General features: G+C 43.6%; 2 protein-coding genes across 2 annotated transcripts in view; both read right to left on the bottom strand.

Annotated features, from left to right (window-relative positions):
- Positions 1–1,263, bottom strand: part of LOC143300666 (uncharacterized) — a 7,893-nt gene extending 6,630 nt beyond the window's left edge. The window contains exons 1-2 of the mRNA XM_076614502.1: positions 1,026–1,263; positions 1–99 (exon numbers count right to left, since the gene is read on the bottom strand). The exon at positions 1–99 is cut by the window's left edge and continues 36 nt beyond it. Coding sequence (XP_076470617.1) covers positions 1–99; positions 1,026–1,178 — 252 coding nt within the window. The 5' untranslated portion in view covers positions 1,179–1,263. The remainder of the gene's footprint in view (positions 100–1,025) is intronic.
- A 9,030-nt stretch (positions 1,264–10,293) lies between these two features.
- LOC143300566 (cilia- and flagella-associated protein 20) lies at positions 10,294–15,498 on the bottom strand. Its single transcript, XM_076614325.1, has 5 exons — positions 15,270–15,498; positions 14,468–14,547; positions 13,672–13,783; positions 13,090–13,278; positions 10,294–11,699 (listed from the first exon to the last, which is right to left on the bottom strand). Exons 1-5 carry the CDS (start codon positions 15,351–15,353, stop codon positions 11,589–11,591), a joined length of 576 nt encoding a protein of 191 aa, XP_076470440.1. The 5' UTR covers positions 15,354–15,498; the 3' UTR covers positions 10,294–11,588.
- Between the last annotated feature and the right edge of the window lie 4,516 nt (positions 15,499–20,014).

Below are 20,014 nucleotides of genomic sequence, written 5' to 3'. Positions count from 1 at the left end.
CTCATCTGCTCGTTTCAGACAGTTCTCCTCTATGTCCTGGATACGTCGCTGGCTGTCTTCAGCCAATGCGTGAATCTCTGCACATTTCTCCTGCTCCTTCTGTTTCACAGTTCAAATGAAAGCTTTTGTAGCAGTAAATGTTGTGTCGGCTGGACTATAAGCAACAAGAACAAGAACATGAGGATACATATGGTGACAAGGAATGGATTTACAAGAAATGCAACACATGAACAATGACCATAATGATGCTAGTTGTATTCATACATCTTCATAGAGGACTGTTTTTCAAGTCAAGTCAACTTTAATATAATCAAAGAGAACACATGCATTTCAGAATACATTTCGATCACCAACATCTCCCTCCAACCTCCACACACCCCACCCCGATGCACACATACACACACACCCTCTATGTCTGCATTTGCCTGTCCAGCCACCCCATTGCTGTATCAATCACCACCCCATAGTCTCCCGAGACTGACAGATGTTTGTCAATGTCAGTCTATCTATTTCTGTATCTTGTCTGAATCCATATATTCATGAGCACTCCAGTGAACATGTGCTTGCACGCCCTGATCCAGTTGTTGGTTCTCTTCTTTCAGAGTGTATATCTATGTCTACATTCAAGGCTGGGTGCCTATATGTTTCATTGTGTTATGCACATGCTGAAATGCATGCATGTATGGATAAATACAGAAACTGTAAGCATGCATATAAATACATATTCTCCCATTCCCTACAGTGAGGGGGGAAAAAGAAAAAAGTAACACCCTCAAACCAGACGGTGCTGTTATGTAATTCACATTTACTGGTTGTTTAATGAACAGTGGAATCAACAGCTCTCTCTCTCTCTCTCTCTCTCTCTCTCTCTCACGTCTGTGTGTGTGTGTGTGTGTGTGTTTAAAGTAAGAAGCAAACTTTCGCGAACGTGCAGCTCTATGCACGAATGTGAATGCAAACACACTGATGATCACGAGCACAACAGTTCGAGCTTTTCAACAAGATTCAGTGACAGATTGATATACCTCAAGTTCTTCCTTTCTTTTCTTCAGCTGCGCATTTTCGTCGGCTATTTCCTGGAGAAAAGAGAGAGTCTGGATATGATTGTTTGTCAGTCTGTCTGTGTTGTGCAGCAGTTCTCTGGGAATCCTGTCTCTTTTGCCGTAGCAGTTTTCCATTTTGGGTGAGCTACGTGTAACTACCGTAGTGTTTTATAACTCGAGTACACATGGATTATTCAGCTTCAGTTTGGCGTCCATTGCTTAGCAGCTGTCAACAGTGGCTTGCCATTTCACTACTTGAAACGGATATATTTACGCTTGGACGCACTTGATTTATCATTTTTTAAATAGATTTTCTTAAGCCTCTGGACAGTTCCAAATACTTATGTTAAGCATGCATTCAGCCTGCATTACTTATTAGTACTTTTTTGCAGCGTAATACAATCATTTGTGATGTTTAAATATCTTTAAAGAAATGTTTCATTGTCATTATTCATACGCTGAGTGAAACCGGATATCCGCCATTTAGATTTTCATGGCTGACCGATACCAAACCGTCGTCTGCTTGGGAAGTTGGGAGGCGCATTGGGGACAGACAGACACACAAATAACTTTCTTCCAGAACAAACATTCAAGTTGACGATTCATTATAAATCCGTATATTTCTGCACGTGTGCCTATCTCTTTCTCTCTCTCTGTCTCTGTCTCTCCGGGCCCTCGATTTCTCACTCTCTGTCAAGGGTCTGTCTTTCTCTCACTCATCACTGTCGGTCTGTCTGTCTGTCTATCCCTCTCTCTGTGTCTAAGTGTCCGTCTCTGTCTCTGTCTGTCTCTCTCTCTCTCTCTCTCTCTCTCTCTCTCTCTCTCTCTCTCTCTCTCTCTCTCTCTCCGCTCTCTCTCTCCCGTGCGTGTGAGCTTCTGCACTGTCGGTGTGTGGGGGGGCGCGCGCGTGTGCGTGTGTGTGTGTGTGTGTGTGTGTGTTTGGTCTCTCTGTGTCTACGTGTATGTGAGCGTGCAGTGCAACATCATGTATCAGCTGTGCCAAAGGAACCCACTCCATCCCACTCCGTTCAGTCCCTGTTTTGTCTGTCTGTCTGTCCCTGTCTCCCTCTCTCTCCCTCCCTCTCTTTCCCTCCCTCTCTCTCTCTCCCTCCCTCTCTCTCTCTCCCTCTCTCTCTCTCCCTCTCTCTCCCTCCCTCTCCCTCCCTCTCTCTCCCTCCCTCTCTCTCTCTCCCTCCCTCTCTCTCCCTCCCTCTCTCTCTCTCTCTCTCTCTCTCTCTCGCTGTTCCTTTGTCTCTCTGTCCGTCTCTGTCTCTTTCTGTCTGTCTGTCTGTCTGTCTCTTTCACTGGCACACACACACACACACACACACACACACACACACACACACACACACACACACACACACACACACACACACACACAGAACTGATTGATTGATTGACTGATAATGCTCGCCCAAGTCTCTGCAGTGTTCGGTTGCCTCTCTAATTGCCTCTCTAATTGCCGGAAGTTTGGGCGTGCGTGTTTTATCTTGGTGATATACTTGTATACATCAACAACTTGAAAACACACGCAGCGCTAACCCAGACGGCAGAACGAACGAACTTATTTTTCTACTGAATAATAGGCCATAGCCCCTCATGAGGAGGTGGTGTGAAAACATTAGTTCATCGAGACAACAACTGAATATAACATTGAAATAAAAAATTAATAAAATAAAAATTCACCCAGGTACAGAGACAGACAGACAGATAGACAAAGAGAGAGAAAGAAGCACACGCGCGCGCGCACACACACATCAAACACACACACACACACTGCGGCACACGCACCCATACACGCACCCAACGCGCGCGCGCGCGGTCACCCACCAATTCACCCCACCCCCACACTCAGGCGCTCACAGTCCAATCAACAGGCATTCTCAAACTACTACTACTTCTTTCGTATCTGCCCGCCTTCATCAAGCTGACTGAAGATTATGGCATTTTACAAAGGTTCCTGTTTGCTGTTGTGTTGTGGGGTTTGGGTGGTCAGTGCCTAACTAAGGGGGCTGGGGCTACCCACCTCTCTTTCAGGCCTCTAGACAGTTTTGGTAGGCCGTACTTTGTTGTAGGTGGGAAGGAATTTGGGGCGGGGGGGGGGGGGGGGGGGGGCGAGGGGCCAGAAATAGGATCGGAGGCTCTCCGCCGAGGCTGATATTGCCTACTACCTTTTTTATTTTTTTATTTATTTTTATTTTTTAATTTATGTAAGCTTATCTATTATTTATTCACCTTTTTTTTTTCTCTCTCTCTCTCAAGGCCTGACTAAGCGCGTTGTGTTACGCTGCTGGTCAGGCATCTGCTTGGCAGATGTGGTGTAGCGTATATGGATTTGTCCGAACGCAGTGACGCCTCCTTGAGCTACTGAAACTGAAACTGAAACTGATATTGCCTAAGGCGGGAGAGCTTGTTGTACTCCCTGGTAGTGCGGGGAAAGAAGGAACATTTCCTGTTGTCCCTGTACCTGTATATCACCTGAATATCACTGGTGATTTGTTTTTTTTTTCTTTTTTTTTTTTTTTTCTTTTTTTTTTTTTTTCTTTTTTTTTTGGATGAATACACATTCTAAACGGCATTTGTAGGCGTGGTCGAACCGACGGAACGACTCCGTCCGTCCCCATACTGAGGTGGCTGCCTGAAGTTACACACTGTCTTAACTGCGTTAACGGGGGCGGGGTTGAACTAAACAACGTCAGTTTCTAGGTGGCTGCATGCGTGCATGGAGTTGTATAAACTGAAGGGGGTGTCCATACGATTACTGAGTGGGGACCCTGAAAGCTGAAGAGAGAATCGGCGGAGAGATCGAGGTGCATGCATGGCCGCGGCCTTTCTGCTCTGATTCAATCAAAAGGATCTGCTGTTCACTAGTAACCAGCCTTCGCTAGCTAAATTGCGATACACATTGTCTGTCAGTCGAGTCTGTCACAGTTTCGGTGGCTCTTTTCTCGTCTCTCTGTCTGTCTGCTGTCTGTCTGTCCCCCTCTCGCTTCTCGCTCTGTACATTATATATATATATATATATATATATATATATATATATATATATATATATAATGTGTGTGTGTGTATGTGTGTGTAATTTACCTATCTGTCAGTCTGTCTGCCTTCGCTATCTATCTGTCTCTCTGCTATTTATACATCCACCCCACCACCATCACCACCACCTTAGAAACGCACCTACTGATCCAAAACACACACACACACACACACACACACACACACACACACACACACACACACACACAACCCGGCCACTCCATCCCAACACAGTGCCTGACAAAAGAAACTATTCTCGGATAACCAAAACTGATGGAGACAACCATGCAGTCTCCCCTGGTAACGTACCACAAGTCTCCTCACCCCCACCCCCCCCACCCCCCACCCCCCCTGCCCCCACACGACAATGAAATGCACTTTCATTCATCAATGAACGTTAGACAAGTACACGTTGCACAGGCCTGGTGAGCGCAAATTAACCCTCCCCGTCAATCCCCGCCCTTCACTGACTCCCTGTCGACGGTTCCATCGCGGCAACTGACTCAGTGGACTGCTAGCTAGCCTGGATCCGGCTGTTTGTTTGGGATCATCCCTGACGACAAGCCGGGAAGCCAATGTAAAGCGATCGAGCTGTGTGACAGCAGCAGTGAGAAGGCTAATTTACACAACTGTTGCGGCTTCGCTCTTATCTCTCTCTCCGTCTCTCTCTCTCTCTCTCTGGTTACATTACATTCTGCGCGAGTGTCAAGTCTGTTCAGGTCGGGTAATTCGTTTTTGTAACACGCTTGAGTACTGAATAGAACAGGATGCATCGCAAAGACTCGATTACTTAATTTTTCCATATGACACATAAATGATTATATTCGTAGATGCAGTCACATACACGCTTACATATACACGCATGCGAACATGCACGTGCGTTCGCGCGCGCGCGCGCGCTCACACACACACACACACACACACACACACACTGACAAACACACGCATGCATGTTTACGCGCGCGCACGCACACACACACACTCTCTCTCTCTCACACACACACACACACACACACACACACACACACACACACACACACACACACACACACACGGGGAACACACTGACAAACACACGCATGCATGTTCACACACACACACACACACACGCACGCACGCACGCACGCACGCGCACACACGAATGCATGTCTGCCATGGATCCACTACATAGCCTGATGCACAAGAACTTAAGCACAGCACCGGCAAACGCGTGTTTATTTCAATGGGCTGTATTCATGTCGCAGCTCGCGGACAAAACAATAATTACAGTGTAGGCAATCGTGGGACGTATAGACATGCTGTGTCGGGGTGGAGAGGGGTGAGAAGGAGAGGGTGAAGGGTATGGGCGTGGTGGGGGGGGGAGTGTGTCCAATGAAAGAAGTAATGAATTTAATATTACTGAATGCGTCTTTGTGTGTAACTGAGTCGCGTGTCGTCTCCGACAATGACCGTCAGAACAGCAGAGGAGGCAGATGCTGTTCCGACTATCTTAGCAAACATTTGATAATAGTTTTTAGAGATAAGCATTTTGGGTGGGTGGGTGGGGGGGGACTTGTTTTTGCCAGACATGTGCCTTTTTTGTGTGTGCCCCAGATCGAAATTCGGGACATTTTGTTTTCCATTTTTCAATGATGTTGAATGGTGGTGGGAGTGATGCTGCTGCAGCTGTTTGGGGGGGTGGGAGGGGGGACATTTAGGTTTGGGACTACCCGACAAGACTGTACTCTCAAAATGATATGTCCCAGCGTCAACCAGGCTGACACCGGCCGTCAACTGGATACAGACACCTGTAGTGTTGATGAAGAAATTTGGGCAGCATTCCCAAGGACGTGACCGTGAAATGGATAACTGACCCTCCACTGTATGGATTCCAGTCTTCGTATTTGAGCCAAAGACACTAGTATCTCTAGTGTCTATGTTTGAGCCTATAGCTCTCTCAACTCATGTCGGGATAGGAGTTGGCCACAGGTCGACTCGGAGAAATACAAAAACACCTTTGATGGGACTCGAACCTTAATCCTCCCAGTCGTCAGTATGCAGTGCTAACCACTTCGCCACAGTGGGTGGTGACTTTAACATTCTTTGTCCTCCGCGTTTATCTCACTTACAGATGTTCACGAAGAGAAAGATAGTGGGGGAAAAAACAACAACAAAAAATCAAAACATTATTAACTGAGAGTGAAAAACTGAGCAGCCCAAGAGATTCTGCCACCACTGAGTAAAACAGAAAAAATGGGGGGGAGGGGGGAATGGTGATCGTGGATGACATTTTGATTTGCAGGAGTATAGAAATCACTATCTTTTGATGACTGTGAAGGCATAGATGATGGCAGGAATATAATCTGTGATAATATCGAAGATTTCAGGCAGTAAACGAATAAGAGAGATTGAAGTGTGTTGTGACGGGCGCCATAGCCGAGTGGTTAATGCGTTGGACTTTCGATCTGATGGTCCCGTGTTCGAAGCACGGTGATGGCGCCTGGTGGGTAAAGAGTGGAGATTTTTACGATCTCCCAGGTCAACATATGTGCAGACCTGCCAGTACCTGAACCCCCTTCGTATGTATGCGCAAGCATAAGATCAAATACGCACGTTAAAGATCCTGTAATCCATGTCAGCGTCCGGTGGGTTATGGAAACAAGAACATACCCAGCATGCACAACCCCGAAAGCGGAATATGGCTGCCTACATGGCGGGGTAAAAACGGTCATACACGTAAAAGCCCACTCGCGTATATACAAGTGAATTTGGGAGTTGAAGCCCACGAACGCAGAAGAAGAAGAAGTAGTGTGTTGTCTTACTTTTTGTCCCAACAGATGTCGATGTAAAATGTCAGTGTAAAATTCAGTTTGGTGTCATATACTGTACCATGTCAAACTGATGCTTCATCAAGTTTTTGCACCTTATACATATTATTATTCGTAGTAGTAGTTCTTTTTTATGTATTTATCTATTATTTATTACCTCTTTTTTCTTTTCTTTTTTCTCAAGGCCTGACTAAGCGCGTTGGGTTACGCTGCTGGTCAGGCATCTGCTTGGCAGATGTGGTGTAGCGTATATGGATTTGTCTGAACGCAGTGACGCCTCCTTGAGCTACCAAAACTGAAAACTGACCCTTTTCTTTCTGCCTACACGTGTATTTGTTTTACTATCAAAGTGGATTTTTCTGCAGAATTTTGCTGAACACAACCCTTTAGTTGCCGTGGGTTCTTTTATGTGCACTGAATGCATGCTTCATGCATGACCTCTTCTTCTTCTTCTTCTTCTTCTGCTGCTGCGTTCACTCGTATGCACACGAGTGGGCTTTTACGTGTATGACCGTTTTTACCCCGCCATGTAGGCAGCCATACTCCGTTTTCGGGGGTGTGCATGCTGGGTATGTTCTTGTTTCCATAACCCACCGAACGCTGACATGGATTACAGGATCTTTAACATGCGTATTTGATCTTCTGCTTGCATATACACCCGAAGGGGGTTCAGGCACTGGCAGGTCTGCACATATGTTGACCTGGGAGATCGCAAAAATCTCCATCCTTTACCCACCAGGCGCTGTCACCGTGATTCGAACCCGGGACCTTCAGATTGACAGTCCATTGATTTAACACACTCGGCTATTGCGCCCGTCATGCATGACCTCAAGTTTATCGTGTCGACCAGTTAATGACTGGCACCCCACACCATCACTCAACAGTTTATAGTGAAGGGGGATAGTAAAAAAATCATATGTATAGGGGGTTCAAACCTGTGGACACTCACTTCCTAGGCTGTTTTCCCACTCGGCCATGGCACTAGGCGTCACAGTAGCTGCATGCTGCGGTCGCTGCAGTCACCTTTGTGGTTGTCTTTTCTTTTCTTTTTTTAATTTTTTTTATCCTGCTTATTTTGAGGTACTGTATATATACCTTCTCTCAAACAGATAGACCATTCTAAAGGATTTTGGTCAGTACAGGATAGGTGAAATAGAAATGGGTGGTTAAAGTGTTAAGAGATATTCATACACATGTTCAAAAGTGGTGTGGTGTGTTAATTAGAGAGTAATTGTAAATATTTATGCCGTACAAAAATATCTAACTTGAAATTAAAAGAGAGAAAGGTGTATTATTTTCCTGTGGTATTTTCAGTGTTCTTTTTCTGCCGCCCCCCTCCTTTTTTCTTCAAGCGAGATGTAACAAACAAATAACCTGTTGAAGCTGGTAGTCACCTTAATATTCCACAAGAAAAACATTTTCCGCAGGTATGGTATGTGCAGAAATTACATCATATTCATTGTAAGTTAAAAGTGAATGATCAAATGTCCATATAATAAATAATAATAATAATAAATAAAAAATTATGTTAAGAAAACAAACACATGTGAATTGTGAAATTATGGAGGAGTGGAGGGTGGAGGAATGCTAATGAAGAAGTCATGTTGGTGCACCAGAAAAATAAAAAAGACAACAATAAAAAACAAAAAAAGAAAGAGAGAGAGAGAAAAAAAAAAATATACAGAGAGAGAAAACAATGTTACTCTATGACCTAAAAATTATACAGAGAGAGAAAACAATGTTACTCTATGACCTAAAAAATATACAGAGAGAGAAAACAATGTTACTCTATGACCTAAAAATTATACAGAGAGAGAAAACAATGTTACTCTATGACCTAAAAAATATACAGAGAGAGAAAACAATGTTACTCTATGACCTAAAAAATATACAGAGAGAGAAAACAACCTAAAAAATATACAGAGAGAGAAAACAATGTTACTCTATGACCTAAAAAATATACAGAGAGAGAAAACAATGTTACTCTATGACCTGCATGCAACTGAAATGGAAAAAGCAACCACTACTACTACTACTGCAGCTTAGTAGCAGTTGTAATAATTGTGATAAATAGTAGTTGTTGTAGTGGTGATTCATGTGTTTGGCAGTTCTGCCTCTGTGTTGCTTGTTTGGTTACTGGGATTCGTGTTGGAATGAATATACTCAGAAGAGTTTAACCCCTTATTGACTGTTGCTGACAAGTATGGAGGGCTGTCACCTGACTGAGATAAGACAGAGCTCATAGGTCAGGACATCAGTCACCACTATATATTGGGACTTTTACCTCTTGCGGTTCCGTACTTTTATTCAGCGAAATCACTTACACCATTGAAAATCAATTAAAAAATAAGAAACTGCCTTTCAAACTCTGCTGGGCTGATGTCATTTCACCAAAAGTTCGGCACCTAAGGGGTTAAGGCTTTATCTGTGAAATGAATGAACATTGTTATTTCTTCTCCAGTGCTCATGAACTGCATCTGCCACACCTCTTCCAGATACAGAGCTGGGTTTTGCTTCTATGCATATATTTTTTTTTCAACCTGGCAGCTATATTTCATCATCAGAAATGTCACTGTTTAATCTCCACGTCCACCACCACCACCCTTCATGGGTCTAAAGATTGCATTTCTCAAAAGATTATAATTAAAAAAAATAAATAAATAAAAAAAATTAAAAACTTTAAAATTGAGCTGCTGTGGCAGAATTGGTTAGGTGTTGGACTTACGATCCAGTGTTCACCAGTGATCAAGATCACGGCTTGGTGTCTTGTGTTGGCATTGTATTGTATTGTATTACTCTTTTTGCCACAACAGATTTCTCTGTGTGAAATTTGGGTTGCTCTCCCCCAGGAAGAGCGTGTCGCTAAATTCAGAGCACCGCGCATTAATTTTTTTTTTCTCTTTTTTTCTGCCTGCGGTTTTATTTGTTTTTCTATGTTGTGTTCTTTGCAAAGGCACTTTACTCCAGTTTATTAAAGTTGGAGGTTTAGTTAGCTTGTTTTTGATAACTGAAATTGATATGATGTTATAATTTGATGGAATGGATGCAGTGTATTGCAATGTAATGTGATGAACATGTGTGTTGGCAAGAGAGAGAGAGAGACAGACAGACAGACAAAGAGAGAGAGAGAGAGACATACTGTTTTGCTGATAACATTTAGTGAGACAAAGTAATAGTGGTAGTTGTTTTCATAGTAGTAGTATTAATAATTCTCTCTCTCTCTCTCTCTGACACACACACACACACACACACACACACACACACACACACACACACATGCATGCACCTGGAAGATGTTAGAAGGTAGAACAGACAGACAGAGAAAGAGAGAACAAAAGTAAGCACTGATCAAAAATGTATCATGACACAGAGAAGTGAAGAGACCAAATCACTTGAAATTTTTGAACATGTATATTTTTCACTATTTGCGGAGGCATATTATTCACATATCACAACTTCTCCAGTCTAAAAAAATGCTGATACACAAACAACATACATTGTCACATGTATTCTGATTCCCACGATGTTTGGATGAACATATGCACAAAGAAATTTGAAATAGGTGGGACATTGGGAAATACAGAACATAACCATCAGACAATGCAACAATGAAAATAAAAATGGTGATCAGCAATGATACGTTGGGTAATGGTGAAAACAATGAGGATGGGGGGGTTGGGGGGGCGGGGGGGGGGGGAACATATGCAGAACACAAAATTTCACAGGAACTGTTTGCAAATTGACAGAGACCATTGCATCAGATTCCCAACATCCCACCCAATGTATCCAAATGAAATAATGCCTTTGTACAGGTGAAACTGATGCCATAAATGATAGATGATTGCCATTCTCTCAATGAACAAGACACAGTCAGCACTGGAGACAGTACAACATTCACATTTACATGTACAGTGTACATCTGAGATCATACACGCTCCCAGACAGACAATGCATCAACACAACCCACTTACGTCCCGTACAGTTACAAGCAGCATGGAGAAAAATCCAACTCCAGTCATTGTTACTAATTACAGCCAAGACTTTGATTTCTATTCCAGTTTATTTCTCCTCACCAGTCCGGCTTACTCAAGAAACAAAACAAACCGTGCATTTACTTCCGGTCAGTGTCCTTAACAATACAAACCAGGCTTTTAATCCCTTCATCTCTTTGCCTTTAACAGTCTACATAACTTCTTCTTTTTTTCTTTTTAACCCAGATCCTTGACAGTGTATACCAGCCTTTCATTTTTTTCCCCCTATCAACTTTCCCTTTTACAGTTTGGACAAACCTTCAAGCACTCTCCACCCAGTTTCGTTTAACACTTCAAGATGAGACCTGAATTGTGTCTTTGGTTTATTTTTCCCTGTCCCCAGACGCTAACAAGATGCCAGTCCTGGCCTGCCACACACATTGATAGTGAACATCTGCTAACAGATTCCCCAAAGGAGGTCTGAAAGGCCCACTGTCTCCTCTGTCCTTAAGGTCACAGCGCTGCCACCATCCCCCACCCATGGGGAAACCGTGATGTGCTTCCCTCCTACAGTATGTGTCTGTATAGCGGCCGTTCTTGTCCCTTTTTTGAGTCAGTTCTTGAGTAGTAAGTAAAAAGTGTACAGAGTGACAAAAATATTGATTGAAGTAGAGAAGGTAGGTACATTTGGGGCAGAAGAAACAGGAGATCAGGTGATTTCATTTCTATTTCTTGTTCTGCACTGGCAGGTACAGCTTGAATTCTGCTGGCAACTCGTCTTCAGAGTAAAGTCTGTCGGAGAAGTAGACACGTCGAATTCGGCAGTTGGCATGGATCTGTAAATAAACCATGCAATATTTGTTTTTTCTTATTAAGGTGTCATAAAGAAAATGAGTCAAACTAGTTCAGTACTTATGTAAAACTAATTAGTAGATTTATTATTTGTTAGTCACTGTTTGATTCTTGTGTTTTAAGTCATAATGAAAGGATCCTCTAAACATTACATACTAACGAATTAATGTGTATTTTGCCTGAATATCTACACACAAGCATTCTGAATCCTTACCAGATTATAAGCAATCAGAAATTATGTGCACATATGCTACGTGTGTGAGTATGTGCACACAAATGTAGATGTACAATTGTACAGATATAAAACGCAAAACTATTCAAAAGCATTTCCCATTTCCTATATGGTAAATAGATGCTTGCATCAACATGATGCTATACACAAGATTTTGTCTCGTATCAGAGTCGTTGAACAATTGATCAGTGCACCAATGAGACAGTCAAATTCCACCATTCCTAAGAGGTGGGATTGTGGTAAGACATCTTTGGGAGAGTGGAGGGGGGTCAGGGGGGTTGGGTGACATTCTTATCAGAGCTTATATTTTGGGATCTAACCATCTTTTTTCTGTCTATTAATCAATCACTGTTGTTGAAATGCCAGCCAGTACCTATGTCTTAAAATGTGGAACTTTTGATTGCAGGAGATTTTTTTTTTCTCAAGTGAAAGTTGGCTAGGAACAATTCTTCCATAAGTTGAAATCAGTGGGTATCCTTTGATGTAAAAGAATCACCACTGGAAGTCTTCTTGGGAGGCAAGGGGCAAAGTGGAGAGACAGTGCTTGTCCTTTCCAAAAAAATTCTCTTTTCCAAATTAAAACTCAGAACCTTAAAAAGGAAAAAAAAACACAAAACACACACACACACACACACACACACACACACACACACACACACACAAAACACCACTACAGATTTCTGGCATAAGTTGGCAGAAAGTAACATGTGATTTATGACTCAGTAAACGCTACGAAATGAACAACCACTCTGTCCAGTTTTCAGTTTCTCAAAGCGGCATCACCACTTTCGGACAAGTACTACACATCTGCAAGGCAGACACCCAGTCAGCAGCGTAATCCAGTCCATAATGGTCAGGCCTTGAGTGCATGAATATATATCTGTGTACCTATCAGAGTGGATTTCTGCTACAGAATTTTGCCAGACAACACTCTCATTGCCATGGGTTCTTTTTCAGTGCACCAAGTGCGAGCTGCACATGGGACCTCAGTTTATCGTCTCATCCGAGTGATTGGACACTCAGGTCAGACTTGGGAGAAAGTGCTAGACTGGGATTTGAAGCCAGACCTTCAGGGACACTGTAATTGACATGTAAGCATCTTAACCATTCCACCACCATCCTCCTTACTCTGTCCAACTGACCTGAACTCGCAGGGTTTCGATGTAGTTGGTGCCGTAGGCTCTGCGGGTGAAGTCTGACAGGTTGAACTGGATCTGGTTCCAGCCATCATCCAGCCTCATGGGCATTGTGCAGATGAAGGGCTTCACTCGTGTCGTGCTTTGGTAGTTGCTGGCCCGAAATCGCCTTCGTACATTCTTGTCGTCTAAGACCTGGCAAGCAGAGAAAAGGGGGAAAATGCAATTTTTTTTTTTTTTTTATAAATTTTTTTTTTTTTTTTTTTTTGGGGGGGGGGGGGGGGGGGGATAGAGAGACTGAAGACAGAGACAGACGGACAGAGTGCATGTGTGCATCTGTGCCATGCATGTATGTGTGTATGTTTAAAAGGTTGTGTGTGTATGTGTGTGAATGACTGTGTGTGTGTGTGTGAATGGCTGTATCATGTAAGCTAGCATTCATGTGTGCATTCAAACATGCAGCTGGTTGGGTCAAACCAGGTCCCAACTGAATATTCACATGCGCTGTCAAGAGAGTGTGCAATACATTTCAAAGAAGCAAGTATGCGGGCATGAAAATGCTGTGACAGGGTACTGCCTCAAGCTCACCTGCACTTCAAATGTGAAGTATTTCTTCAAGTTCTTGATGATCATAACTAGGAAGGGGAGCTTGATCCCGAGAGTCTTCTTCGGGTCTGCTGGACATGTGATGTAAGTCGTGCTGGAGAGGGATAAAAAAAGAAACCAGTGTATATCAGCTACATAGAATTATATCAAATATCTATGATCAGTTTATTTTCCACACACATGCAATTCAGTAATGTACTGTTATGCGCAATATACTTTGTTCTTTCTGAATTTAAAGATATAAACAGAGATATCCATGACGTGATTTTTCCACTGTATCAGTTAAACCACCAAGCATGTCAAACAGCATGTCCTACTTCTTTCAGTGACAAATTTGGAAATCTTTATTGTTCATATAAATTTAATTAATTACTCATTTTGTGTACAATGATTCATTCACTTTCAAAGATGATCAAAACAGTGCCTAATGCTGTTGTATTTTGACACCATCCTTTTCATCAACTAATTGTGTCAACAATTTATCTTTTTAGAAATAATACAGTATTGATGTATCTTGTATCAAAGTAAGTTTGCACATGTATCTGATGTGCACAATCGACAGATGTGGAATATTAACTTGTGCACTGCCCCACCCCTACCCCACACCCCCTAGACACACACACACACACACTTGCATACATGTGTACACACACACACACACACACACACACACACACACACACACACACACACACACACACACACACACATCCTAAATTCACTCCCTGTCATTCTGAATGCTACCTCACGGCCCTTCACATTTTAATTTGACACTCACCTTACATTTGTTCCTACAATTTCTAACACAAGTGACTGGATGTCGTTGTCTGTGATTCGTTTGATGTGACCATTCCGGACCTGCAGAGCAACAGAAAGACAGATGGGATTTTTAACTGACATTATCTTGTCAGTTGGGTCAGTTCATTCGAGTTAACAAAGAAGGCCTTGACACAAGTTCTTCCTTAGCAACCAGCTAGACTGATGTATGTTGTCTTACTTTTGGTTTGATGTTACCAAGTTGTAACAACAGTCTGCCAACTCTGCCTGTACCATTTTGTGTATATATGCACTGAGAGAATACAGACAAGTGATAATGTATTGGTTCACTGCGATAGTAAATCAGAAAACATGATAATGTATTGTCACATGTAAAGTTCACATAAGTCAGCTGACTGCAGCTTCTACCATTGTAACACATTTGAAGACTGTCATAACACATATGTGACACTGAATCATATGCTTTCCCTGAATAATTAACATTGGCAGATAGAACTGATTATGTTGTATAAGTATTCATACTTCAACACAAATATTATGTGGTTTTCAAACTAGTAGTAGTGTCTATGTACTGCACAACCTATCAAAGATGACAACTACACGTGTGCAATGCATTTTTTCTTGTTAAAACAGATGGGGTGTAATATGTTAACAATAGGCAGATTCCGTACAACAGTATTTTGAACTATAACGATTTACATAAGACAGGAAATCGGGCACCATGCAGTGTCACGAGTAGCAACGCCTTGAAAAAAAAAATTCGCCAAGTATGGGGGAACACGATTTTGTCAGGAAAGTCTCACCTTTTTGTCCCAGATCTGTAGCGGTTTGCTACCGATGCTGTACAATATCGACAAGAAACCGCTCTGGAATGTGTTTTTGAACATGGTTGATGCTGTCAGAGGCTGAAGACACAAAAATATGAGCAATTTTCTAAGTTTCACACAAGCTGATCTGTAGCACGCTCCTTCCCCTTCGCTGTTCGAGTTGTCAAGTGAAGCTCTCGTTGTGTGGTGACTGTCTTATCCTGTCGCTAAGGGACGTTTCTCGTGGGCGCAGTGATCCACGTTGCCAGGGACTACTTGCAGTCATCTGCGCGTTTTTCCGATTTTAAATCAGAAAATGTTTGCTTAGAATCTCAGTCTCATACAGTTTAAATCAGTCAATCTTATGGTAGATTTTTCCGGGCTTTTTTTCCTTTCATAACCAGTTTTGGTAGTTGGTAACCTGCGGACTCATCGTGTCAAGTTGTAACCGGGTGATCCGGAAGTGATAAGGCGACAGCGCTCAGTGCCCGCGGGCGGCATAGGCCCTGAACGAGCGGTAGTCAAAAGATAGCAACGGTGGTTGCTCATGGCGCCTACGTCGTACCCCATGGTCACAGTTGCCGGCACGCGCGCGCTATTATACTGACCTGGCATGAAAGATCGAAGATCACACCCCGAGTGATTGTCGCGATCGTGGTCAGTCTAAATGAGCGGTCATGTTTTAATTAGTAAACTGACTAATGTGGCAGCAGCCGACTCGGACGAAGTATGGTTGTTGATCGGGTGCGTTGTAAGTTTACACAGGTCTGCGTGACCCACTGTATGTTACGTCACAGCGAAAGACCGAACCCGTAGGTGCGTGCATTCTTTGAAGAATTAGTTTGTGGTGCAGTTGTACTGAGTTACGATCCGTTGATTACAGCCCGTGAACCCGGCGTTCCGGGTGGACCTCAGCCTACACGTGTGGACTTCAGCCATCGATAATTCCGATGTCACTCGGACCTGGCGGCCGTTAGCATCAGTAACACCGAAGTCATGGTGATAGCAAACCATGGCCCTGGCTGCCAATTTCACTATCCCCTGACCACTGATGACTAACCATGGGCCCTCAGTTACCTGCTGGTATATCGCGATCGATGTGGTGCCGGGTTGGAGAGGGGCGGAGAGCATTGAGGCACGTACAGTACGTGCATCAGTACGTCAAAATTATATTGAACTGACGTGCACATTCCCGTGGGTACTGATAAGAGCGCGCGCGCACACATAGAGAGAAAGGAATAGCCGGGGATCGAAGAGCCTGATTCGCCAGGTAGTGTGTGTGTGTGTCAGTGTGTGTGTGTGTGTGTGTGTAGTTGCTTCCACCCCGGCCGTGTGTGTGTGTAGTATGTGCGCGTCAGTGGGGTGGGGATAGGGGGTTGGGGGGGGCACGTACGTACGTGTACATGTGCGCCAGTGTGCCACCGACGGCGGTTACTAGTGAGTGTACGCGTGCGTACGTACGTGCTAATCAGCCGTAAAACGTAGGCCTACTAGTCTGTGTGTATGTATTCAGTCTTGTATATGTGTATGTGTATACGGTACCCTTTGTGTGCGTGCCAGTGCGTGTGTGTGTCAGTGCGCGCGCGCGCGCGTGTGTGTATGTGTTAAGCAATCGGTTAATGCGAGTGAGAAAATAGCACGCGGCTCTGCTGTTAACTTTTCACTGTGTTACTCTCAACATAAGTAATCAGTTCTTCCTCAACGCATACACATCCTACAGCTACTTCCACCCAGCTGGGCTGCCATCTGCAGCTAGTCGGTTTACTCCCCGTCAAGTTCCCCAATATCCTGTTCCCACCCCAACCGTCCACCATCGACCCCCTCCCCCCACTCGCCCCCCCCCCCCCCTCACACACACACGCACGCACACACACACACACACACTCACACACACACACGCTCGCACACATCAAATGGTGATCTCTTCCTCGGCTATCTTTGATTCGCCTGTCCGCTCAAAATACAAATATTTATTGAATAATACCCCCAATCATGTCTCGGGTCACGTTTGGACCTATCACATATCGTAGCAGACTGACTGAGGCAGGGTCAACATAACCCCACTCGCTATGCTACCTTCGACTGACTCCATGGTCCCATATGTGTATCTTTCATTCCAATAACATTGTGTATACAGTCATTTATATATAATCTACCGAAGGCCAGTCCACGACAGGGCGAAGTGGTTATAAATCTAAGGTACGATCAATTATCGTGGCCTCGAGCGACTGAGGCTTTTCAGGACATGGTTTTTGGAGAGTGCATGGGTTCGAATCCTCAAGCGGGTTGCAAGGTATTAATTAAAAAAGCTTACTTAGAATCATTTATAATATGTAGGCCTACATTAGTTCGAATACCAGTGCATGTGTGCAAAAATAAAATAAAATAATAAAATAAACTCACAGAGCCTTTCCACTGTCTATCTGTTGTCCAGGTGGAATTGTATGACAGTCGCGTCCGACTATGACCATCAGAACAGCAGAGGAGGCAACTGTCCCAACTATTTGGGCTAGATTTTGATTATAGTGGAGAGTGTCTTCGCTCAAGTTACATCCCATTCTCTCGGCCAAGAGGGTTTTAAGACCATGTCTAGAGAAATACATGCAAGTCTCTTTCCATCCTCTCTTTTGACACACTCTTTCGAAAGGACTGGTGGGTTATCCCCAAATCACCCCGCGAGGTGGGTATCGACCTAGCAGTTTAAAATACCTTCTATACATGGAACAGTCTGAGGTCGTTTTCCACTGACACTCGATCCACCGCGAGGTGGCACTGAGTCATGGCTCCTTTCTTCAGCAGTGGGAAAAGTACAACTGCACGTCATTCACAGCAAAGACCGCCATCAGGAACTGATGCTTATCTGACACAGAAAAAAAAAATGCGTGAGAAGCAACTCGGCTGTAATGATAAGTAAATTCATTACAAATACTTTTCTCAACAACAGTTATAATAGTAGCCAGTGCAATCATTCCTAAAAGATCTGAAAGAAAGACAACAGTAACTTGCGGCACGCAAGCTCTTAGATAATTATCATAATTCAGTTCAGTTACTCAAGGAAGAATCACTGACTGCGTTCGGACAAATCCATGTACGCTACACCACACCTGCAAAGCAGATGCCTGACCAACAGGGTATCACTGACTTCTTGTCAATTTGTCAGGTCTTTCACGGTCTTCTTCCCTTTCAGCGTTACACTTACGAATGCACAGTAGCAAAGACGGACCTTATTGTATAATCATAGTATAGTCAGCCACTGGGTGTGACTAACATTTTGGGCGCAAATTAGTCATACTATCCCGTGCAGTCCGATCTGTTTCATGCCCACGCTCTCACTGAACTGGACAGCTCACTGATTGCTCGGCCGCGTTGACTGAGGTACGTACTATTACCGTAGCCTTCTCGGAAGCGGCTCCACCCCACCTTCCACCTCTGGTCACCGCATTTTATCTGAAGTCGTTTACAGGAATGGTCTTTTTCTTGAGTATAGTCTACTGTGGAAAAAGATATCAGCGATGACAGCATGAGTTGCAGGGAGAGAAAGAGGGGAGAAAGAATACGAAAGATTTCTAATTTCAAAAAGCCCAGTTCTACAAGGAGCAAAAGAAGACTGTTATTTTTTTTCTTAATGTTTTAGGGACTGACGTTGCCAACAGACACAGACACACCGGCACACACACATACACAGACACACACACACACTGAGACACACGGCCGGCCGCGGCACACAGACACAGACACAGACACACACCGGTAGACACACACACGCACGCACACGCACACTTTTCTTTGTTTCCATAGACGGTCGACTGGCAAGTGGGTTTGTATTATAAATGAATTTTTATATAGATAAATCTGTGGCAGAGAACTGGAAATTTCTAAGACAAAGGTCGGCCTAATGAATACAGTGAACAACCCCCCCCCACGCCCTCCCCCACCCCCAAACGTGAGAGAGTGGGCTTACGTAATTCGTGAAAGGACGCCATAACGTACATTGTTATCGATTTTCATTTCCTAAAAGTGCAGTAATTATGCACTTAGATTACAAAAGTTATAGACAATCAAGTTCATTACGAGAACATGCCAGAAATGTTTCTTTCTGAAATTTTACACACCGGCACACCCTCGCCATTCTCTACCTTCTGTTTTAGGATTCAACTGTAGTGAAAAGACAAACAACAACAACATCAACAACCAAAACACACAAAAACACGCCGGCAGCAGTGCGCGGTCTCACGGGGATATATCAAGTTTCCGTAACATGGTAAAAAGAAAAACTTTGTGTGGGTAGGTATACGCAGGGATACCAAGGTTGTGTGAACGTTTTGTAAAAAATGAGGCTAGTAATTTTCCTGGTTGGAAACTGAGTTTTTTTGTTGTGTGTGTGTGTGTGTGTGTGTGTTTTAATGTAAAGGAGGTCAGACATTAGAAAAGTTGGCGATTTTTCAAATGAAATCAACTGAGCAATATACTTCCTACACCTATTGAATACTCCAGAAGAAGAAGGTGGACGAGGAGGACTTCTTCTTCTGCGTTCACTCGTATGCACACAAGTGGGCTTTTACGTGTATGACCGTTTATACCCCGCCATGTAGGCAGCCATACTCCGTTTTCGGGGGTGTGCATGCTGGGTATGTTCTTGTTTCCATAACCCACCGAACGCTGACATGGATTACAGGATCTTTAACGTGCGTATTTGATCTTCTGCTTGCATGTCCACACGAAGGGGGTTCAGGCACTAGCAG

This window comes from Babylonia areolata, chromosome 26 (genome assembly GCF_041734735.1).
Source record: "Babylonia areolata isolate BAREFJ2019XMU chromosome 26, ASM4173473v1, whole genome shotgun sequence".
In the NCBI taxonomy this organism is placed as follows: domain Eukaryota; kingdom Metazoa; phylum Mollusca; class Gastropoda; order Neogastropoda; family Buccinidae; genus Babylonia; species Babylonia areolata.
This window is presented reverse-complemented; position numbering and strand designations above follow the sequence as displayed.

Bases quoted from the DNA above. Each gene is read 5' to 3' on its own strand.
- LOC143300566 (XM_076614325.1), bottom strand. From the start codon at position 15,353: ATGTTCAAAAACACATTCCAGAGCGGTTTCTTGTCGATATTGTACAGC. The intron at 14,548-15,269 runs GTGAGACTTTCC...GTTGCTCTGCAG, and splicing joins TACAGATCTGGGACAAAAAG to GTCCGGAATGGTCACATCAA. The intron at 13,784-14,467 runs GTGAGTGTCAAA...ATCCCTCTCCAG, and splicing joins ATTGTAGGAACAAATGTAAG to CACGACTTACATCACATGTC.